Genomic DNA, 23705 nt, shown 5'->3' with positions numbered 1-23705 from the left:
GCATGTCTGTAATCCAAGCACTCAGGAGGCTGACATAGGAGGATCGCTACAAGTTCAAGACCAGCCTGGGCTACAAAGTGAGCCCAAGGCCAGCCTCAACCACATAAAGAGACCCTGTCTCAAAGAGACAAAAAAAAAAAAAGCTTGAAGTTTTGTGTAGTAAGCTAGTATTCCATCTTTCCTTCTCAGCATTATGAGAACATCCTCCCTATTTTTTTCCCCCAACACTGGGGATTGGATCCAGAGCCTTTGACATCTCCAGCCATTTTTTATTTTGAGACAGGGTCTCACTGAGGATCCTTGAATTTGCAATCCTGCTGCCTTACCTAGAGTGATGGGATCACATATATGCACTATCACATGGCTTCTCAACCCTTCTTGCTGATCAAATTGCAGTCATAGTTGAAAAAAATTATCTTTATTATAAGGAAAATACACAGTAAAACAGAGTAGGAAAGTGGTAGGGATAAAAAACATAGAAAATGTAATCAAACAAATTGCCCAAATATGGCTTCTTGTTATAAGGGAGTGATGTGCCTCTTAACTTCATTTGTCTTTCCTGACTCAGTCTTGCCCTTAGCAGGGCTGGATCCAATGGTAGCATTTTCCGATTTCTTCTCTTTCTGAGTTTGGGAAAGATTGTACTGTTCTCAGGCTTTCAAGAAACAAAAAATAGTTTGAAGAAGGGAAAGGTGTTTAGTCCTTTATTCCAGTGCCTTCTCTGTGTCTATGGGGTTGTCCTCAGTCTGATCCCTTAGTATCTGTTGATACCAAAAAGACGGACCCCATGGAACTGGGGCAATTTAGGCAGCAGTACACTAAATAGTGAGGCAGTGTTGATGAGGAAGTGGGCAGTATCATACTTAGTGTAGAAGCTGGCCAGAAGGTAGCTGGGAGAGAAAAAAATAGGTCAAATGAGGTTGGCCTTCCTATACACATTCACAGCTTTCTTGTGACCCTCTATTTCAAAGGGTCAGTTTTATTGCATGTAGCTCTTGAATATCTGAAAATATTCCAGCTATATCAACCTCATTTTTACTTTGGGGTTGAGATAATCAGAGAGCACCTTTAACTGAAGACTATAAACCAGTCTGTATTTGTTAATAGTTAATGACAAATGACAGCTAAAGCTGTTTCAGCATATATAACTGTTGGAGTCCTCTTTGCTTCCACTCTCTACAATCAGTTTTTGAAGATTCTATTAGTTCTACCTTTATTTACTCACTTCTTTTGGGAAGGTAAAACTTGGTTTTACTTTCATCTTTTCTCAGTCCCTTCTCCATTTCTTTATTACTAAGGGACACCAAGGAGTGCTTGATTACCATCTTGTACTCTGTAGGCTCAGAACTATATACTACAATTCTTCAAAGGAACTTAGATGGGTAGTCTGTTGCTTTTAGTTTTCTTTTGTTTTTTGAGACAGGGTCTCACTATGCAGTTCAGGCTTGCCTCAAACTCCAGGTGATCCTCCTGTTTGAGCCTCCCAAGTGTTGGGATTACAGACATGTGCCACTATGCCTGGCTGTTTTTTCAAAGCTTTCCTATGGACCTTTCCACCTGATTTTTGGAGCTGCTGCTAACCAAGCACCTCCCCTACCCTCTACAAACTCACAGTATAATAGGAAAGATGCTAAGGAACTTGCGGGAAGAGGTAAACTGGAGCCCGTAGTCCATTTGCTCCCAGTGTGTCAACAGGCGAGCCTTTCCTTGGTCAGGGGTCTCAAAGGGTGTTCCTTTCACAGTGTGTAGGAAAACATACATTACCTGAGAAGAAGGAAAGGGTCTGTGTCAGGGACAGCACAAGAATTATACTAAATCCCCAAAGGAAGACAAACCCTCAAACAACTGGTGGTTTTGTTTTTGGCAGGGAAAAAGCTTGGGATGGGTACATGGGTGTGGGTCTGTACTTACCAAGTTGTGGATGACATTGGTCAGGGTCCAAACAACAGGAATGCTGAGGAAGGGGATGCTGAGTAGAACCACGTGCAGCAGTCCCACCAAGATGATGTAGGCCAGCCATATGCCCCGACTATTCATCACTCGCGTGTTGGGATTTACTTCACTGTGTGCCACCCCCACATTCATCCTATCACAATTAGGAGATCAGGTAGGAGTCCAGCGTAATTTCCTCTTAGTCCCTGTTGGAATGTGTTTCCCCCAGTTTTCTCCCTAAAGAACCAAAAAAGAACAGAACTTCAGTGGGAACTTCACTATAATGCAGAAAGGAAAGAAAAAACTAAAGGTTCTGGAAAGAGTAAAAGATGCTAGGCATGGTGGTGCATGCCTGTAATCTCAGCGTTCCGAAGGCCAGGCAGGAGGATCACCCCAAATTCGAGGCCAGCCTGGAGTATATAGTGTGTTCAGGATCCTGTCTCAAAAAACAAGCTTGAAATGTGAGAAGTGTTGTTCCTAATTTTGGGGTACGTACTCTGATTCGTATACTTGAGCAGCAACGTGAAGGAGAAAGCTTGGGCTTTGAGGACGACCACTTCAAGGAGCAGGGTAAATAGTATCTCACTTAACTTTCCTGAAGAAGTCAGGAATGAACCATGAAAAGATCCCATATGGCCAGAATTACAAAAGAGTCGGGTCCAATCAAGACCAATGAGAAGGGATGAGAAAGTAAAACTGCCACTTTTCTGCGGGGCGCTACAAGAAGTTACCCACGGCTTCTGAATTGAAGAAAGCCACCCAAACTCAGCGCGGCCGTTCTCTGAACTTGTCTCTTTAAAAAAACAGCACTATCGCTGAAGCACATGCGCCCGCCCTAAAATTCCCTAAACCCCGCCCCATGCCCCTCCCAGCTTCCCTCTTTCACTTCAGTTTCTTTCACACTCCCTTTGGCACTCTTCTTGGTGTTTAACTCTCCGTTTTCCTGCCGCACTTTCTGCCTCCCATCATTTACCCCCAGTAACTTTTTCCAGTTTATTGGTACCCCCTACCTGCCAGCCTGAAGAGCAGGTGCAGCCAGGGGCGAGGAGCTTTCTCTTACACCTGTGCTCTCAAGGAAGTAATCGGCTCTCTGCTCTGCATGCTCTTTCTATTGGAGGAGCAGGTTTATCGCTGCTGCCACTTATTGGCTCGCGGTCGGCAGTGGGAAAGTACAATTGGTCACGCTTTCTGTCTTCGGAACATGCAGAGCCCGCCCTTCTCTCAGTCCTACCTTTTGGGCTGGGCAAAATCGCCCAGACGCGTGGGATTGACGCAGGCCATTGACGAATGGGAAGAGCCAATGATATTGTGGTGGGTGTAAGAGCGGCAACGATTGGTGAGACCTGGGTCTATGCCTAGGCGGGAGCGCTTGGGGGCGGAGGAAACGAGTGGGGGCCGGCGGAGTGGCGGGACAACAAGATGGCGACAGAGACGGTGGAGCTTCATAAACTGAAGGTACTCTGAGGCAGGGAAAGGATTGAGGTGGGCTTCTTTGGGGACTGAATTGTAGGGGGTAGCTTGCCGCTTCTTATTCTACGGGTTCTCCTTGCAGCCTTTCCCACTTCGTTTCCCGGCTTCCACCGTAGTTCTTTGGTGCCTGCTTTTCCATAATTTCCTATTTCGTCTCCCCTTTTTTGTTTTTGCCCGTCTTTACTTTTTATTTCGGCTCGCCTCACCATTGTGTTGTTTGGTACCTTTCTCCAGCGGACTATACAAGCGCCTTCTACCTGTTATCCTCCTCGTTTCTTGTCAAAGCTGCGTTACGTCAGTGGTCTCTCCTCCTTGCCCCTGCAGGACTCGAGCTTTCTTCTCAGATTGATGCTTTTCTGTATGTTGTCCAAAGTGGAGATTTCCTTGTTAGCAGATGATAGTATTTTGCCTGTTTATATTTGAATACAACCCAAACATCCAGAAAACGCTTTTATTCCCTTATTCTAGGTGGGGTTACGCCTCCTAGGTGAATTTTGAAGCCAAGGAGAGAGGCCTGAGAAGAAGAGCGGCCTCTTCATAAAAGTCAGGAGTTGAGGCTACTTTTAAGGATTTGTGAAATGTAAATACCTCCGCTTTAAAAGTTTTTAATTGTCTCACGAGGCTACCCACCAGCCTTCTCAGGACGCCCTCAATCACCAGAGAAAGAGAAATCATAACTGTAGTATTTTGGAAAACCAATTCCAAGGTTAGGATATCTGTTTGATATCGTGGTTAGACCCAGCATCTCTTGATGTCACCACTGGGTGACACTGAACTCATAGGAGTTACCTGTATTTTAAATTGTGCCTTTTAGAAATCTGGGTAGCTTTCTTATGTTTAGATTATTATTCTGTTGGAGGGTAGATTCTTTTAGGAAAAATTAAGAGAGTATCTTGATTAGTTGGCTCTTTGTGGTATCACAAGTAGTTTTCCCATTGGATATTTTGGTTACATTATCCCTAGAACCTTTGACAAACCAGGCTGATTTAGGTGAAATTAAAAATCTGTCTTTTAAACTTTAATGCTTGATGACCTTTAACAAACAAAAAGTGGAATAATTGTAGGAAGAGGTTTTTTTTTTTTGTTTTGTTTTGGTACAGAGGATAGAACTAAAAACTTGGTGTTTGCCAGGCAGGCACTAAGGCTGCTGAGCTATATCCGCAGCCTGGTTTTTTGTTTTTGAGACAGGGTGTCACTATGCAATTCAGGCTGGGCTTGGTTTCACTGTACAGCCCAGAGTGGCCTTGAACTTGGCAGTTGTCCTGACTTAGCTTCCCAAGTGCTGGGGTTACAGGTGTGTCTTGCACACCTGACAGGAGATCCTATTTTTAATCATTGGAGGATAGTAATTTAGCTTTCTGTGAAAACAGTTATATTTAACTGATGGGTTCTAAACTGCACTTTTTGTGTTACTCCAGAGTAACTATGAACTTCTTGGTACTGGAATGTGTAGGTTACATGAATGATCTCATATTTACTGTAAGAAGAAAAATTGAGCAACTACTTCATATGTATTTATATAATTTTCATACTTTTGAGCTGCTGGGTATAAAACATAAATAGAAAAGGAATTTTTAGATGAATGAGATAAAAGTTTTCTGTCCCATTTTTGAAATCTTGGAGAAAGTCAGCAGCCCTATAATTTGTATTTATGGATTCTTGTATTGGTTTGTGGACTTTGTCCTTCCATCAAGTCAGTAGTAATCAGGTCTGTATTAAATTTGCTTTTGATTGGGTAAGTCAGTTTTACTATTCTTTGACCTGATTTTGATACAAAGAACATGAGGCATTCCTTAGGACCCAAACAGGACTCATTCTTTAATCACATTTGCCTGTCTTTGCTTTTTCTCTAGAACATTTAACCTTTTGGAGGTCACAGATATCTTTGAGACTGATGAAAGGTATGGACCACCTCCCCCAAAAAAGGCATGTACATATACTTTGCATGCAATTTGAGGGGATTTATAAAACTACCTTGTAGCCCTAAGGAATCCATGGACCGCTGGTTAAGAATCCATGCTTTAAATTCCGACTGCTAGATATTTAATGTTTGGTTATAGTGGTGGTCCTGATGGAGTGATCTTGACTTTTGGTTTGATTTAGGTTTTTTTTGCTTTTAAAAACTTTTTTTTTTTTTTTTTTTTGGTACTGGGGATTGAACCCAGAATCTTACATACATTTTTTTTTTTTTTTTTTTTAATTTTGAGAAATTGTCCAGGCTGGCCTTGAATTTGTAATCTTCCCTGGGACTGGGGATGTGGCTCAGTGTAGAGCTCTTCCCTATAGGGTCCTAGCATGACAAAATAAAAACAAAAACAAGAAAACAAAACTGAACTTTTAATTTTCCCCTGCTTTCCAAGTGGTTGGGATTATAAGCACATGCCACTGTGCCTTTAAAAATCTTTCCATTTTATAAAGGGAATTTGGGGCTTTAGCATAGCACTTTAGAGGAAAGGATAAGCTTTGAAATAGGAGGAGGAAAAATACATGTTTGAATTGATATAGAAGTCTATCATCTGCAAGTTTCTGAAGATTTTGTAGCAGTGCAGTTGGGAAGAGACTAAACTAATTTAGGATGTCTTGAACTATAACAAACAATATTAGATTTCTAGTTAAACATGAGAAAAGGAGAGAACCAGAAAGGTGTAGTATTATCAGAGTATTGACAACACTGAGATATTTATATCTACAAAATATGAAGTACATATATTTGTTGAAGAGAATTTAGAAAATAGGTTAGTCAAGTGACTGTAAAGGTAAATTGGAGTGATACTGAAAAAGGCCTTTATATAAGCAGGACCAGAGTCTTGGAAAATTTGAGAGGAGGAGCCTGATAAGATGAGTTTGTGTTCTACTGGCAATGTGGAAGGGAAGGGATGTTTCACCACTTACATGATTTTTATAGTAATTTTCCTTGTTGAATTCCTTTCCCGTACTGGGAATTGAACCCAAGGGCACTCTACCACTGAGCTGTATTCTCAGTCCTTTTTAGTTTTGTTTATGTTGTTGCTTTTTGGTACTAGGGATTGAACCCAAGGCCTTCACACTGCGCTATATCCCCAGCTTTTTAAAAGTTTGTTGAGACAAGGTCCAAGTTTCTAAATTGCCCAGATTGGGTTTGAATTTGTGAACTTCCTGCCTCAGCCTCCCAGAATATTTGGGATTATACCATTCCTAGTTTGAGGCCAGGTGTGGTGGTACATGGTTGTAATTCCAGCACTCATTAGGCAGAGGCAGGAGGATCATTGTGAGTTTGAGGCCAGCCTGAACTGCATGGCAAGACCATGTCTTAAAAAAAAATCAAATAAAAAAATAAATACCCCAGGCTGCCCTTGAATTTGGTGATCTCCATCCTCAACCTTCTGAGTAGCTGGGATTATAGGTGAGCAAGCAGCATTAGCCTCAGTAGAGCTCTTCATTGTTATCCTTGACAATCTTTCTAGGTTACTTTCTCACTGCAATTACAATGGCCTTTACTAAATCTTCATTACCGTATGTCAAGCACTTGTTGAAACCATTTATGAGCATTAACTGATCTAATCCTCATATTAAACATATAGAATAAAAGTAACTACCTCTATATCCTTATTTCAAAACAAGAAACTGAATCCCAGAGGTAGTAAGTAATTGAGTAAGTTGCCTTGGGTATCAAGTCCAAAATATCTGTGCCCAGAGTTCTTGTTCTATTGTTACGGTGTACTGCTTTGCGTTCTCTTAGAACCCTAAAACTTCTTGCATGTAGCACCTGTGGTTTTCTTTTGGTTGCAGTGCACCTGTTATGTTCCCTCTCTAGGGCCTCCAGGATATCACACAGGATAGGTGTTTGCTTAACCATCAGCCCATATCCCTATTTCTATTTTTAAAGAAGGAGGTCTTTAAGTTGCCCAGGTTTGCTGTTGAATTTCCATGCTTGGGCCTCAGCCTTTCAGGTAGCTGAGGTTGCAGGCGTATGCCACTGTACCTAGCTGATGAAAAAAGTTTCTAGTAGAAGGTATTTATCAAAATTCACAATTAGGAAAAAAACCAACAGAATTCATGATTAGAAAAGAAGAAATCATAGAGAAATGAATGATTAATGTTAAATGTCAGTTGGCTTGTCCTTTCTCTATGAGTCAAATAGGTAGAATGAAATTGAGCATTAAAAAGTAAAAGATTTAAAAATAAATAATAATTAAAACATTTTTGAATGTATAATTTGTGCAGTTCTGTAATTCACAATTCTAAAAGTATTAAAGCGAATAAGAGGTTTATCTCCTACACTGTCACCAACTAGCTTCTTTTCAGATTCAACTACTGTTAACCTATTTCTTACCTAGGCATCTTGTGTATATACTGTATATCATACAGGGAGATGTGTGTGGTGTTTTGTTTTTATTTTTTGAATAGGGCCTCAGTATGTTGCTCATGCTGGCCTGAAATTTCATCCAGGCATGTACCACCCTTCCTGGTTGTAGTGGTTTTTACATTAATGTAGTATACTATATACAGTGTTGTACTTATTTTTAAAATAGCCTGTTGAAATAGGCCTTACTGCATAATTTACTCAATATACTATAACTTGTTTTTAAAATATTTTAAATTGCCGGGTGTGGTGGTATGTAACTGTAATCCCAGCATTCAAGAGGCTGTGGCAGGAGGATTACCATGAGTTCCATGCCAGCTTAGGCTACATAGTGAATTCAAGGCCAGGCTGAACTATATAGTGAGACCCTGTCTCAAACCCCCCTCCAAATAAAATATTTTAAAACACAAATGCATGTAAAATAAGGCAAGATATTAGTTTTATTTAAAGTTTTTAACAATTTTGTTTTGCTTAGATAGTTGTACTCTATGTGCAGAAAGAAATTGTTTGCACCTCTTTTTTGGTTTTGTTTCCCTTTTAAAATAATGTTCCCCAAAATAAAATAATGTCCAAATATATTGGAACATGCAGTAGATAGACCAAAGGAAGTAATACAACATTAAAAACTGTGTGTGCGGTTCCATTTGATGGCACAAATGGGAGGTGTACATGAAGGTGTTAAGAGGAACACAATGAAGCACTCGGGCTGGGGCCATAATATTGAGCAATAGTAGCACCATCAACATTGATGATTGTTCTCTTTGCTATTGAAAACCAATTATAGGCTTGGCATGGTGGCATGTTCCTATAATCTCAGCACTGTCTTAAGAGGTTGAGGCAGGAGGATCACAATTTCCAATCCTGCCTGGATGACTTAGTGAGATACTCTGTCAAAATAAATGTTTGGTGCACACCTATAATCCCAGTACACAGGAGGCTGAGGCAGGAGGATCTCTGCAAGTTTGAGGCCAGCCTGGGCCACAAAGTGAGTTCAAGGCCAGGATAAAGAAACCCTGTCCAAAGAAAGACAAAATAAATAAATAATAAGAAAAAGAAACTGGAACTAATCATTTGGTTAAAAAATTTTTTTAGAGGGTGGAGGATGTAACTCAGTTGTGAAGGCCCTGAGTTTGATGCCTTGTACCACCAAAAAAGGGAAACCAAAACAAGTGAGGGGCTGGAGATTTAGCTCAGTGGCATAAGTGCCTGCCTGGCAATCATAAAGTCGTGAGTTTGATCCCTGGTACCAAAAAACAAAACAAAACAAATGAAGATAATCAAAATTCTTGAGAAACAGATCTTAAAGGTTATTTAGAGTGATGAATGGTGGCAGATGCCTGTAATCTCAGTACTTGGGAAGTTGAAGCCGAAAGGTGGCAAGTTTAAGGCCAGCCTGGACTACATGCTGTCTTCAAAAATAAAGCCTAACCAGTTAGTCAATAAGTAATTTAAAATTCAGTTTGTAGATTATCTCAGTTGTGCAAGTATGAGTCACAGGCTAGTGCTAGTAGTAAACTAATTACTGTTAGTGATGAGTACAAAAATTGAAAGTTTTTAGAAACTTTTCTCACAGTGTAATGTCACTGATAAAACCAAATGTGTGCTCATTTTTTAGTAATTGATATTTACTGATAATTATTTTTACAAAACTTTGTGGGTTTTTTTTTCTTTGTACTGGGGATCAAACTCCTGACCTCACGCTTGCCAGGCAGGAGTTATGCCACTGAGCTAAATCTGGCCCTGTTTTTGCAAAATTTTGATGATTTGAATGAAATATAAAAAGCAACAGCATCAGTCTTTTTATTTAAAAAACAATGAGTGAAATCCAGAAATCTCAGAATCAGTAAGTTTTGTCTATGCTAATCTAATCCCTTATCCAGTGGCCAAGCACTATTCTAAATGTTTTGCAAATATGTACTGATTTAAGTTTCATAATAACACTATTGAAATAGGTACTATTATGATTCCCATTTTATAGGAAAGGAAACTGTGATGCAGAAAAGTTTGTTACATACCTAAGGTTACATAGCTGTAACTAGTAAAGCTCCAATGTGAACCTAAGTAGTTGGCCACATTTCTAACTTATATTGACAGTCACTCTGCAATTTTTTTTTTTTTTTTTTTGGTGGTACTGAGGATCAAAATCAGAGACTTCAAAGACTCCTTTGAGATTCAAGGCAAACTTAACTGTGAGCTCCTATACAAATAAAAAGAAAGTTAAGCCGGGTGTGGTGGCTCACCTCGGTAATCCTAGCACTTGGGAGGCTAAGGCAGGAGGATCATTGCGAGTTCAAGACCAGCCTGAACTGCATAGTGAGACCCCTGTCTCAAAAAGACAAAAAAACCCAAAAAACAAAAACCAAAAAATCCCCAAACATTTCCAACATTCATTGGCACAAGATAGGTAGACATTTCCATTCCAGATGTTACAGACTGGAAGATACAAAGGAATGGGACGAAAGCAAGGCCAAAATCCAGCAGGGGAAACATTAAGTCCTGTAGTTCTATATCCCAGGCAATCTGTGGCAAGGTGTGAACTCCAAAAGGCTTGAGCAGCTCTGCCCCTTGGGCATTTTTGGTGGTTGTAGCTTTTATGGCTTTTTTCTTTGGCCTGCTTTGTGCTCTCCTTGCAGTGTTCCTCAGATGGTCTGTGTTCCTGGCTTCTCTAAACCTCTGGGATATCCTCTGTACCTTTGGCTTCGCACAGCTTCATACACTGCCTGACCTCTTAGGCCTTCTGAAATTGGGCTGGAATCCTTCCTGACCCCACAACTCTTACTTTCTTTGTGTGCCTGAAACGAGCACCATGTGGATGATGCCAGGGTCTGCAGCCAGCTGGAGCTGGTAGTCGGGCTTCACTCTTTTTTGACTGTAGAGGTCAAGTACCTGGATTGCTGGACAATCCAATTTTAAGGAATAAATTCTTTATGCTGCCACCATCCTGGAACATGGTGCTTTGGGACTCTCTTCTCAAAGCGGCAGTCTTTCAGTTTTTTTTTTTTTTTTTTGGTCTTTTTCTTTTTTTATCGGTACCGGCGATCGAACTCACGACTGCCTGCTTGCAAGGCAGGCACGTATGCCACTGAGCTAAATCCCCAGCCCCTAGTCTTTCAGTTTTTGCAATTTTGAGGCTGCAAAGGGTAGAGTCCTGCTGCTTCTTGTGACGTCCTTAGGCCATCTTTTCTATTCTGTTCCTACTCAGCAGTCAAGATCTCCTCTGCTCCATCTTTTCAGTCCACAGCTTTAGCTCATATTTTAAATTATTCGGTTGTATTCTTTCTCTTGATTCTTGAGATAGAGTTAGCCAAAAATCTCCAAAAGTAGCTATGCCACCACTTCAACGTTCCACTGTTTTGAAATTTCTTCTACAAGATTAACTAGTTTGATGCCCTTAATCTCAGTCCTAGGCAAAGTCTCTGGACCTGAGCAAGATGCACACAAACTTTCCACCAACTCATAAACCTGTCTGAGTCCAACAGTCAATTCAGTCCTTCCAACAGAAAGATGTGGAGCCTAGTATTTACTGGCTTTCTTTTCTTCTGAGTTCTGACTAGAATCTCATTCAGAATAGCCTAAATATCCTAAGGTAGTCCAGCTCTGTTCTTTTAGCTGGGATCTCTGAATCATTCCAAACTTCCCACAATCCTTTCTCAAAGGTTCCTGAACCACAATATCAGTAAGAGTCTCAGCAATGACCCCAGGTCTCTGTTACCAGATTCTGTCTTAGTTACTTTTCTTGTTGCTGAGACATGATGCCTGACAACCCAAAGTTAAAGAGGGGAATTTAGCTCACAGTTGAAAGAGATTTCAGTCCATAACTGCTGGCTCCAAGGCAGGGTAGCACATGACAGAGGGGCAACAGTTTATGGCAGCAAAAGACAGCAAAAACAACAGTAGAGATAGTCAGATAGAGATAGACAGAGATCTGCATTTTAGAAATGGTGAAATTTATCTTTAAGACCAAGCATCTGTTTATTTGGTGATCTGCCTGTAAGATGAGGAACCTTCTTTTTCTTTTTTGTTCTTGAATGGACACTTTGTGCTTCGTAAAATAAGAACATATAGGTCCCAGTAGAGACTTTCATTAAGGCTTCATTATTTCTATTACCTCTTAATTTAACTAATTAATTAATTGTTTTTGAGACAGGGTCTCACTATGCAGTTCAGGCTAATCTTGAGCTCACTTTGTAGCCCAGACTGGTCTCAAACTTGCAGCAATCCTTCTGTCTCAGCCTCCCAAAGTCTGGAATTATAGATGTGCACCACCTTGCCTGCTCGCATTACTGCTAATGTAGAATTGTTTTGGTAGCCAACCATACTGTTAACCCTTTTTGCCTAAAACCCTGAGGTCTTTGTTGTTTGATTGACCATTGAATTAGACTCCCTCATCCAGTTTTTTTTTTTTTTTTATTTAAGAGGAAAAAGAGAAAAACACAAAACAAAACAAAGCAGTGTAAGGTTACACATAATACATAACTACAAAAAAAAAACATAACAGTAAGAAATCACCTGTTAATAGATTACATAATATCATCTTGGAAATAGTTGCTCAAATCACAGTATCAAAGAATACAAAGTAGACATTCAAACGGAGAGACTGCAAACAGCTGTGTTCAATGATCCAAAAACATTAATATAGTCAGCTATTTAACATCCCTAAACACACTTGTTGTTATATCCGTTAGAGCTCTTTTTTTTTTCCCCTCCCTCTCATTTTTATAACAAAATTTATACATTTTGGATTTTATTATTCCTCAGTTCTCATTACTCTCTTGGGGGGGAGAGAATAAAGTCAAATATGGCAAAACAAAGCTGTAAGTCCAAACCAAGGATAGACATAGCACATGATGTAGAACAGAGTACAAGGTCATCAACAATGGTTATCAACATTGTCTCTTGTTTCCTTAAAAGGAATTGTCCATCTCATTAGATATTATAAAGCCGGACAAAACAGTGGAGAACAAGACCAATAAAACTTAGGCATTGTGAACATTACAGGACTTCCAAAGGAGACAATAGTCAAACCAGAACCTCATCCAGTTTTGTTCAATAGAAATACTGATTTTTTTTAATAGTGGTATGGGGATTTGAACTACCCTGGACTTTTGCAGTGGGCTACATTTCTAGCACTTTAAAAAATTCTTTAATCTTTTGTTAGTGATTTATTCAAGTACTGGGCATTGAGTACAAGGCCTTTGTGCTACGCTACATCCCCCATTTTTTTTGGGGGGGGGGACAGTATCTTCCTAAGTCATCAAATCAGCCAGGCTTGGCTCATCCTCATGGAGTGCTGGAACTATAAGCATGCAGTACCACATCTGGTGAGGTTTTGAATCTTAAGTGTAGGATTGCATATATATACCTATTGCTTTTTGTGTATGTGTATGGTGTTGGGGTTTGAACTCAGGGTCTCATGCATGGGAGGAAAGCACTCTTCCTCTGAGCTATACATCTAGCTCTTCCTTTTAAATATAATCTTCATTTTGGCTCATTATTTCTGAAGAGGGTTTGTTGTGTGTCCTGTCTCTTTGTCCTTTAATTCTGATTATAATCCAATAATTCTTCTTCCTATTGTCTATAAGGTTGATAAACATACTTTTTATATCTTTAGTCAAGTGACTGACTTAAAAATCTTTAACAGAGGCTGGGAGTATAACACAATGGTGGAATACTTGCCTAGCGTGTACCAGATCCTGCATAGTCCCCAGCACTGTAACAATAAAACAATAAAAACAACTTCAGTAGGACTTGATGGCATGTTAGGTATTTATTTACATTTTGTTGAAGATTCCATAATCATTTCATTGTTGTCATTAAGCTAACCAACACATCTACCTAATTCTTCGGTGGTTAGACTTGTATGCCTGTATACGGTAGGCTGAGATAATAGGTGTGTATTAGTTTGCTTCCATTGCTATAGTAAAATACCTGAGCCTGGGTACTTTATAAAGAAAAGAGACTTTCTTAGCTCACAGTTTTGGAGATTAAAGTCCAAATAGCAGGGCTGGAGATAAAGTTCAGTGGTATAAGCACCTCCCTGGGAAAGGTCCTGAGTTCAATTCCCGGTATTAAAAAAAAAAAAAAAAAGTCCACATAGCATAGTGTTGATGATGACCTCATAGTAGATGAAATCATGGTGCAAGCAAATTTGAGGGGAAATCACATAGACATACAGGAAGCCAGAGAGCAGAGAGGGGCCAGTCTTTCTCTTTTGTAAGAATCACCATTTCAAGAACTCACACTGAGAAATATATATTGTTTCTAAGGGCTGTGTCCCCCAAAGACTCAAACATTTTCTTTGAAGTTCCATCTTTTGCAGGTTCTGTCACCTCTCAATATTCTCACCCTGGGGACAAAGCTTCTAACATAAACCTCTGGGGATATACTCATATCATAGCTATACCAGAACAAAGTGGCAGGAAAAATCTACTTCTAGGTCATTGAATTTTTCTGCTTGAAAAAGTTCATTTTTGGGAGTATACTAGTTAACACAGTAATTTTAAGGAAAAAAACTTTTCACTCTGAATTATTCATAAATAGGTAAAGATATGAGGTAATAAATAGACATACAAATAAAGTGTGATGTTTAAGTCTCTTTTGGAAAAGTTCTCTGTTAAGTTTAATATTTAGACCTAAAATCTTGTTAGGATTAAGGGAAATTGTTTGGAATTGAACTTTATATGTTTTTTTCCTGTACTATCTCTTATTCATTTGGATTCACTGTGTTAACTAAGGAAAAGTTTCAATGTTTTTTTCCTTCAGCTTGCTGAACTAAAGCAAGAATGTCTTGCACGTGGTTTAGAGACCAAAGGAATAAAACAAGATCTCATCAACAGGCTCCAGGCATATCTTGAAGAACATGGTAAGTACTCTAGGTCAAAATGGTGTGAGGAAGCCAGGTGTGATGGCAAATGCCTATAATCTCAGGACTCAGGAGGTTGAGGCAGGAGGCTTGCCACAGGTTTGAGGCTAGCCTGGGCTACATAGTGATTTCAAGGCCAGCCCTGAACTGCATGGTAAAACCCTATCTCAAAAAAAAAAAAAAGGTGATGTGAAACAATTTTTAGCCTCTGCCGCTTAAAGATTTTTTGTAAGAGGTCTTTTTATGATTTTAAAAATTTTACTTTAAAGAAAAAATTTTAAAACAAGATAATAGAGTATCAGTGGTTAATATATTGCATATTGTTATCTTTAGTATTTAGTTACTAAGAGTACAAGATGTAGGCATTTAATTGTTCAATATTAGCACAAACCTTTCTTTGCAGTGAATTAAGAAAAATTAGTAGTATAACTATCTTAACTATCACATATATGATAGTTAAGATTTAGATATATATTTGTATATATATTTATTTTATTTTATTTTATTTATTTTTTTTCCATGAGGTGACAATGGTTGCATTTTGGATCTTATTTACTATTTCAGCTTCTTACTTTAGGGAGGCAGTATGATGTTTACACATTTTAGTCTGGTTTATTTTACTTATGAATATGGTCTTGAGTTGCATCTGTTTACTTATAAAAGTTTCCAGTTTATCCTTCTTTATGGCTGAGTAGAACTCCATTGTGTGTTAAAATCGTTTTTGAAGCCTTTTTTTTTAGATCATTGTTGATGTAAACTTTTGATTAACAACATCACAGAAACTTCTTGCTTATCAAAGTAGTTATTATAGTACAAAGATATACAGTAAAACCTTGATTTGCAAGCATAATTCACTTCAGAAATATGCTTGTAATCCAATACACTTGACAGTAAGTATGTTAAAGCAAATTTCCCCACAAGAAATAATAGAAGCTCAGATGACTGGTTTCACAACGTAAAAATACTCATATAAAAATGTTTATAGTATTATGGGGCTGGGGATTTAGCTCAGCGGCATAAGTGCCTGCCTTGTAAGCAGGCAGTCCTGAGTTCAATCGCTGGTACCGATAAAAAAGAAAAATTAAAAAAAATTTATATATTATAATGTAATACAGAATAATAAAACACAAAATATAAACAAAAACAAATTATCCTGTTCTTACCTTTGAAAACCTTAGTGGGTGATGTCAATGAGATAAGAGAGAGTTATTATATAGGGTGATTTGCACTGTCACTAATGGTATCAACTGCTGTCTGTTGGCTCTGTGGCTCATTTGGGGGGGGAGTTGTTTGTTATTTTGTTTTTTTCATACAGGGTCCCACTGTGTAATTCTGGGTGGTCTTGAATGCACTGTGTAGCCCAGACTGGCCTTAAACTTGTGGCAATCCTCCTGCTCCAGCCTCCTGAGTACTGGGATTACAGGCAGTACCACCATACGCAGTCTGTTTGCTTGTCTAGTAGAATACTTATGGAATAAGTTACTTGCAGTCTAAGGTTTTTGATACTCCCTTTTTAAAAAGACATAGTTTTAACTCAACTTGTATGTGTTTTATTTTTTAAAGAAAGGATTTTACCAGATTCTCCAGCTTGGGTTTGAATATTTCAGTGTATTGTTTAAATGTTAGCATGATAATACAAATAACAGGCTGAGAATTGGAAGACTTAAGTTTTACACGTTGTTTTGATGGTCCCAGGGATTGAACCCAGGTCTTGTTCATGGTAGGCAAGTGCTATGCCACTGAGCTCTATCCCCAGCCTGAAAAGTTTAAATTTTAATTCCTTTTATGCTAGAAATTTATTTAGGTAATTTAGTATAGTAACTGTCAACATGGCTAAATGTCCGTCCCTGTGGCATGAGACAAATGTGTGGACCCTTGAAATCCAAAAACCATAATCTCTGATTCCTTCTAGATGTGACATCTTTAGTTCTGTACCTGGGAGTGGTGGCTCACAACTGTAACCCCAGCACTCGGGAGGCTGAGGCAGGAGGATTGTTGTGAGTTCAAAACCAGCCAAAACTGCATAGTGAGATCCTATCTCAAAAAGACAACAAAACAAAACTCTAAAATACTGGGTACAGTGGGTCATCTGAAATCCCAGCTACTTGGGAAGCTAAGGCAAGAGGATTGTTGTTTAAAGCCAGCCGGAGCAATTTAACACTCTGTTTTAAAAATAGTGAAAGACAAAGCTATAGCTTGAGTGGTAGAGTGCTTGTATGGCACATGTGTATCCTCTAGGTTTAGTCCACAGTTTATGAAAGAAGAAAAATCCCATCTTCATTAAGGCATATTATCATCCCAGATTATATAAATCCATTTTATTGTCACCATTACATATTTCACTTCCAATCCACTTAGCTTTCCATTCTAATTATGTTTTTGTTTGTTTCTAGCTCTTTTTTTTTTGGTCTTTTTGAGACGGGGTCTCACTATGCAGTTCAGGCTGGCCTTGAGCTCACTTTGTAGCCCAGGCTGGTCTCGAACTCGAAATGATCCTCCTGCCTCAACCTCCCGTGCTGGGATTACAGGCATGAGCTACCACGCCCGGCTGTTTCTAGCTCTTCAAAAATCTTTTATTTTGAGACAGAATCTTGCTAAATTGCTCAGGCTAGGCTCAAACTTTGCAGCCTTCTAGAGTGCTGGGATTATAGGCATGTGCCACCATGCTCAACTCTAGTGAGTTTTATATGTAGTTTTTATCTTAATTCTTATAAGCCATGTAGTGTTTAGTATGGTGTTTCCATTTATATAATGGGTAATAAAGCCATAGTCTTATTATATTTCTCTTTTTTTAAGTTGTATCTGTGAGGTGACGTTATATGGTCATCTAGTTTATTGCACTTCTGCATTCTACACAGTGTGATCAAAATATGTGGTATTTAAATTTTTTTTAAAAAATTTACATTAAAAGACATACTGCCACTGTTTGCCCTCAGAGACCGTCACCTCCCCCCCCCCACTCCCATGTCAGATGTACTTATCTCATTGTTTTTGCCACTTTCCGAAGCAGTTCTGCATGTCATCTTTCATGAATGTCTTGGGATATATGAACAATGCTGTTGCTGCGTGACATCTAATGGAAAGGCAGACTTACGAAAACATTATAGTGTGTTTATTACCTTACTTACCAGGTGTAGCACATTATGACTTCTAGCTCTCCCCCAAAGTCTAAATGACTTAAAGTCAGAATTTTAATACATTTAAGACTTTGAAGCCAGGTGTGGTGGTGCATGCCTATAATCCCAGCACTTGGGAGGCTGAGGTAGGAGGATTGCCATGAGTGCCAGGCCCGCCTAGGCTACATAAGCAAGTTGAAGGCTAGCCTGAACTGCATAGCAAGACTGTCTCAAAAAAACAAAAAACAAAACAAAAAAAAAAGACACTGAGGCATCCATGTCAGTGAACCAAAAGACATGAAAGAGGACTTCCAGAGCTGCTTCAGAAAGTACTAAGCATAATGGGATAAATGTGTTCAAAGTGAGGAGAATATTTTGAAGGAGGTTAATGGCAGTGTGACTTTTACTATAATAAATTTTAAAATATTCCCTGTATTTTCTGATCATTGATATATAAATACAGTCATAGCTCAGTTCACAAATGTTTCTGTTTTCAAGCAATTTGGTTTACAAACAGAAATATTAGGCAGAATTTTACTTTTGTCCACAGACTCCAAATTGGAAGACCAACATAACCACAGCCATCTTCCCCTCACAAATGCAAACATGGTCATCTTTCCCAAAATTGTAAAAGAAATTTAAACTGAGGTAATACCGTATAGCCGCCACACTTTATAATTCATCCAGTGACAGACACCTGTGTTATCTCCAAGGCTCAGTTACTATAAGTAATGCTACTCCTGATAATAGCAATAATAAAAAAATAGTGTGTATTAACCCTGTGTTTATGTAATAGTATACAGGATACTAACGATGTACTTGTATGTGTATATAATATACTGTCGGTATATAAGCTATATATTCTGCTATTATTGCATAACATTATTCTGAATTACTTTTACTCTCATGTTCCTGGTGTGAATCTTTTTGGGTATATGCCTGCAATGGGGTTGGTAATTACTACATACTCAGAAGTGTATATGTATTAAATATGACTAGACACTGCCAAATTATTTCCCAGAATTTTTGTTTATTTTGCTTTTTTGAGACAGGGTCTCACCATGTAGTTCAGGGTGGTCTTGAGCTCACTGTGTAGCTTATGCCAGCCTCGAACTCCCAGCAATCCTCCTGTTTCAGCCTACCAGGTGTTGGGATTATAGGTTTGCGTCACCACACCTGGCTTGGAATTTCCTTTTAAATCTTCACTAATGGCCAGGGATTTAGCTCAATGGCATAAGCACCTGCTTGGCAAGTGCAAGGTTGTGAATTCAATCCTTGGTACAAACAAAATGAAACAAAAAACCCTTCACTCATATCACCAGATTTATGCATCAAGGTTCTTGTATCTTCACAAGCCTAAATTTGGCATTATCCTATAAAGTGAACTATTTTTGCTAATTTGTTACTTTATGTTTCTCTGAAAATAGTTTAAATATTTTTGATGTTCATGGTTCTTTGCCTAGTTTTCTTTTGATTTCCATCATTCACTTGTCAGTATGTAGTCCCGTCCCGTTTCCCCCCCCGCCCCACACACACACATTTTAGCAATTGTTTCCTTGCCTTTGTTGGGTTTTGTTTTGTTTTGTACTGGAAATCAAACTCAGGACCTTGTGCTTAACAGGCAGGCCCTGTGCTGAGCTATCTGCCTGGCATTTTTTTAAAGTTTGTTTTGAGACAGGTTCTCACTGTGTAGTTCAGGCTGGCTTTGAACTTTCAGGGGTCCGTCTGCCTTGGTCTCCAGAGTGCTGGCATTACAGGTGTATACCACCATGCCTAGCGGCTTATTTTTTAAACAAATCCTTCCCCATCACTAAATCTCAAACGTATGGTTTCCTAATTACTTTCAAAATTAATTTTGTAATGTGATGTCTTCACATTAAGTTTTTCAGACCAAATAAAATTTATCTTTTGTACTGAAGTTAGATAGAGATCTGGTTTTATCTTCTCCAAATGTAGTGAGTTTGCTGTTCTTCCTTCATTATTATTTTTGGAGAGCAAGTTGATTATGATTTTAGCCTTAGTACAGTGATTAGTATGGTTTTATAGCAAGAGTTGACCTGAATATTTTAATATTCTTTAGCCGAAGAGGAGGCAAATGAAGAAGATGTACTGGGAGATGAAACAGAGGTGAGTTGGAAAGAGTTAGTCACTGCCTGGCAAGGTGCCACTGCCTTGACCATGCTTAACATCAATTATTAGACTGCTTAGATGGTAATTTATTAGGAAAGTTTAAGGAGTGAAGTTCTATGAGACTGGTTCATTTTGGAGTTCTGAGAATGTCATATTAAAGAGTATACTTCTTTTTTTTTTTTTTGGAGACAGGGTTTGACTATCTCAGGCTGGTCTCAAACTTGTGATCCTCCTGCCTCAGCCTCTTGAGTGCTGGGAGATGAGTATATACTCTTGATTTATGTTAACGTTATTGTTTTATTTGGTTTTAGGAAGAAGAACCAAAGCCTATAGAACTGCCTGTCAAAGAGGAAGAACCCCCTGAAAAAACTGTTGATGTGTAATTGTCTCTTTTTTGTAATCTAAATACAGAGCAGACAGTTCTTGTTTACTGGATTTAAAGTTCACTTTGTTTTACCTTTTATTCCCATTGATCTTTTCATTTCTGATTAAATGAAACATTTTCAGAAGCATTTACTTCAAGTACATGAAGCAAAGTTGTTTTCAAATTTTGTTATAGGTAATTAGAACCAGGTGACTTGAAGCCCAGACACAATTTATTTTTTCCTAGCCTTTTCCTAGCCTAGGTCTTTTGCAGGATCACTGTAATAGGTTATTCTGTTAGAATTTGTAGTCTCTATAAACTCTACTAAATTCTATAAACTATTGTCTTTATAGAAAAGTGTGAAACTGTATATAAAGAAATTTGTTAGGAGTGTTTCGGGTTAGGGATTATGTCTTTTATGTAGCCCTGTGCCTATGTTCTCTCTTTGATTTATAGTGGAGGAGGGAAGGACACATACTAGAGTGGAAAGTGGAGCTGTTTGTTTAAGCTGTCTCACAAGGTTAATTATAAACATCATTTATTTGGAGCTCTTTGCACAAATGTCTTACCATTTTGTATGACAGCAAAAGACAAGTTAAGTCCCTCTTAACATTTTTGTTCCTTGTGGCTGTATTAAAGGCATGTAATTATAAAAGGCAAGGTATATAAAAGTCATATAATACATAGAGGTCTGTAAGTTGACAATTAAGTGCTTCTTGTGTCTATCTCCATCAGAGTTTCTGAGATTTTTTTTTTAGTGGTTCCTTTTTGAGATATTTAACATGCGTGTGTGTTTTCATGTAATAATTTCTCCGTGGTGCTTTGGATTTGAACCTAGCTAAATGGGAACTCCATCACTGACCTACATTCCCAACCCTGTTTTTTTCTTTTTATGTTTTTGGAGACAGGGTCTCAATATGTATGTAGTCCAGACTGCCCTTATACTCATAGCAGTCCTGCTTCAGCCTCCCAAGTGCTGGGATTACAAATACAAATTACTATGCTTGTCATCATCAGCCCTTTTTAGTTTTTATTTTTAAACAGTTTGATTAAGTTATACAAACTGGTCTGAAACTTGTGATTTTGCTGCCTCAGCATTTGGAATAGCTGAATATACAGCACCATGCCTGACTAGGACTTTATTCTTTCCAGAAGTTAGCAATACTCTGTTCTGTACAGTAATACATTCCACCAGTCTTCTGTTTGTAGATATTCAGATTACTCATAAAAAGAGAAACAAAAATCAGTGCTGTATGTCCTTATCCCACTATATTTATTCTAATGCAGTAGGTCCATGGAATTCCTAAATTCCTAACATGAGATTACTAAATCATAGAGAATGAACGTTTAACATTTTGATGGATTTTGTAAAGCTATCATGTTTATTATTTTCAACTTTTTTGTTGTTAGACTTTGAACTCAGGGTCTCATGCATGGTAAGCATCTGCTCTAATAATGGACTATATCCTTTTTATAGGATTCCTCATTATAGGATTATAATTCAGTACCATGCCATGAGAAAGTGACTTGGTGGGAACGTATCTAGTCAGGCAAGATGGTGCTTACCTGTAACCTTAGCAGTCCTGGGGCTGGGGATTTAGCTCAGCGGCATAAGCACCTGCCTTGTAAGCAGGCAGTTGTGAGTTCGATCCCTGGTACCGATAAAAAGGAAAAAGGAAAAGCAGTCTAGATGCTGAGGCGGGAGGATCCGTGAGTTGCAGCTAGCCTATAGTGAGGTCCTGTCTCAAAAGACCAAAACTAAAACAGAGGTGTTTTGAGGACTTGGGCTGGAAGAGCTAATGAGTATAATGATAATTTGTTTGTTTGGTTTAAATTTTTTTTTTTTTGTACTGGGGATTGAACTCGTGCTTGCCAGGCATGTGCTTGTGTCACTGAACTATATCCCTGGTTGTTTGGGTTAAAATTAATGAGATCTGAAAATCTGTAGAAGTTAATTATGCTTAGCATATATGAAATTTGTAATTCCCTTACTCGGGGCATTTTAATTGATAAATTTTGAAACAAATGAAAAGTGTGTGGAAGTGGCAATTTTGATTTTTAGAGGGATGGTCAGCAAAATTCTGGGTTCCTGTAGTTTGGAGAGTATTTTTTGTGCATAACTGGGTAGGAGAAAATACTGTCAGTAAAGAGAGGAAATTATCCCACAAGTCCCCAGAATGTGGTGTGTATTTATTTCTTGATATACTATACCTAAGAGGACTAGAATCTGGTAGAAAGCTGCTTCCCTCCTGGGATTCCTTTTTTGTTGTGCAGTCTACTGCAGTCATTGTGTTTCAAAATGAGAATGTGGAGGAAGTCATTAGCCTGGGATTGATGGAGAGGACTGCTCTCTTAATGACATTGGACTTCAAGTAAAACATTAAACTTCTGAGCTTTTTTTGCCTAAACAATACAGAGAAGTCTGGGAAAAATAGAAAGTGGAATATAGAGATTTCTTTAAAAGTCAGAATCTTCAGACCTGATTTAGCTCCTTTGAATATTCCAAAGAAAATTTCCTTGCTTTATCTTTGGCCGGAAGTTCTGTGTGAACAGAACTCTTATTTCTGTTTTAATTTTGTTTTCCTTTAGCCAGGGTAGTAGTATGTTGTAGGACTTAGTTATGATCAGTAGGGGGCACCCATTGCTTGTCTGTCAAGGAAACTTCAACAAAAGAATAGAGAGCATAAGTTCCTGTTGCAGAATTGCTTCCTCTGAAAATGTCATTAAACCATTACTACCTTTCAGGGCATCAAATGGGAAAAGTGTCTGGGATATTGGAACAAAAGCCACCATGTCTTGTTAAATGAGGGACCTTAATGAGACTGGTTATGACCCACAGTTTTATGAGAGTTGTTTGGTGGAGAGTTAATGCCCTTCCATTTATTCTGGGTACTTCTGAACTTTGTCTTCTCTCCTGTCCCTGTGGTCTCTTTTGTTTTGTCTTAAACCTTTTGACCAGTAACTTAACCATGTTTTCCTAATTCAACCCCCCCACCCCCAAACTTTCCCCACTCCCTTTGGCATTTTTATTTGTTCCACTTTAACTGTTTCAGCTAGAGCTACAGTCTCTGTGGGAGAAATAAAGAGTTTTGTAAGAGAAGGAAATCAAGAGTTTGTAGAGTACTCATTAAATGGTATTGTCATGAAAATTGAGAGTTGAAGGAACAGTCATTAGTCTAAAAGTAAATTTAAAGTTTTTAAAAGCAAATGAAATGATTTCTGGTATCCTTTGAATGTTCTGTTCAATACAGTTTATTAACCAGGCTTCTCTCCTGATTTCTTTCTTACACATTAGCTGTAACAGTTTACTACTGTTTGAACTCATCTCAGGAGATGATAATTCAGGAAACTATAGAGTTCTAATGGACTTCATGTTTCCTTGGATTAAGGGATAGCACAGGGAGGCAGAGGATAAGACTCAGGTGAATTTTAATATATTTCTAAGGTTTTGGCTTAGAATGTCAGTTGACTGAGTTTTAAAAATCTTTT

The 23705-nt window shown here is 38.5% G+C and overlaps 2 protein-coding genes across 2 annotated transcripts in view; one reads left to right on the top strand and one right to left on the bottom strand.

The window, feature by feature from the left end:
• Window positions 1-402: 402 nt before the first annotated feature.
• Window positions 403-3094, bottom strand: Ormdl2 (ORMDL sphingolipid biosynthesis regulator 2). The gene is made up of 4 exons (XM_005006424.4): window positions 2943-3094; window positions 1912-2169; window positions 1613-1764; window positions 403-890 (listed from the first exon to the last, which is right to left on the bottom strand). Exons 2-4 carry the CDS (start codon window positions 2083-2085, stop codon window positions 755-757), a joined length of 462 nt encoding a protein of 153 aa, XP_005006481.1. The 5' UTR covers window positions 2086-2169; window positions 2943-3094; the 3' UTR covers window positions 403-754.
• Window positions 3095-3244: 150 nt separating this feature from the next.
• Sarnp (SAP domain containing ribonucleoprotein) overlaps window positions 3245-23705 on the top strand; it is a 54088-nt gene continuing 33627 nt past the window's right edge. The window contains exons 1-4 of the mRNA XM_003475975.5: window positions 3245-3387; window positions 14507-14606; window positions 19803-19849; window positions 20164-20231. Of these exons, the coding sequence (XP_003476023.1) occupies window positions 3352-3387; window positions 14507-14606; window positions 19803-19849; window positions 20164-20231 (251 nt within the window). The 5' untranslated portion in view covers window positions 3245-3351. The remainder of the gene's footprint in view (window positions 3388-14506; window positions 14607-19802; window positions 19850-20163; window positions 20232-23705) is intronic.

The sequence above is a fragment of the Cavia porcellus genome, unplaced genomic scaffold (genome assembly GCF_034190915.1).
Source record: "Cavia porcellus strain 051 isolate PalLab524CR breed Dunkin Hartley unplaced genomic scaffold, mCavPor4.1 scaffold_8, whole genome shotgun sequence".
Lineage (NCBI taxonomy): Eukaryota > Metazoa > Chordata > Mammalia > Rodentia > Caviidae > Cavia > Cavia porcellus.
This window is presented reverse-complemented; position numbering and strand designations above follow the sequence as displayed.

Coding starts and splice junctions, on each gene's coding strand:
- Ormdl2 (XM_005006424.4), bottom strand. CDS start 2,085: ATGAATGTGGGGGTGGCACACAGTGAAGTAAATCCCAACACGCGAGTG. Junction 1,765..1,911: donor CCAATGTCATCCACAACTTG/GTAAGTACAGAC, acceptor CCTTCTTCTCAG/GTAATGTATGTTTTCCTACA. Junction 891..1,612: donor AGCATCTTTCCTATTATACT/GTGAGTTTGTAG, acceptor TTTCTCTCCCAG/CTACCTTCTGGCCAGCTTCT.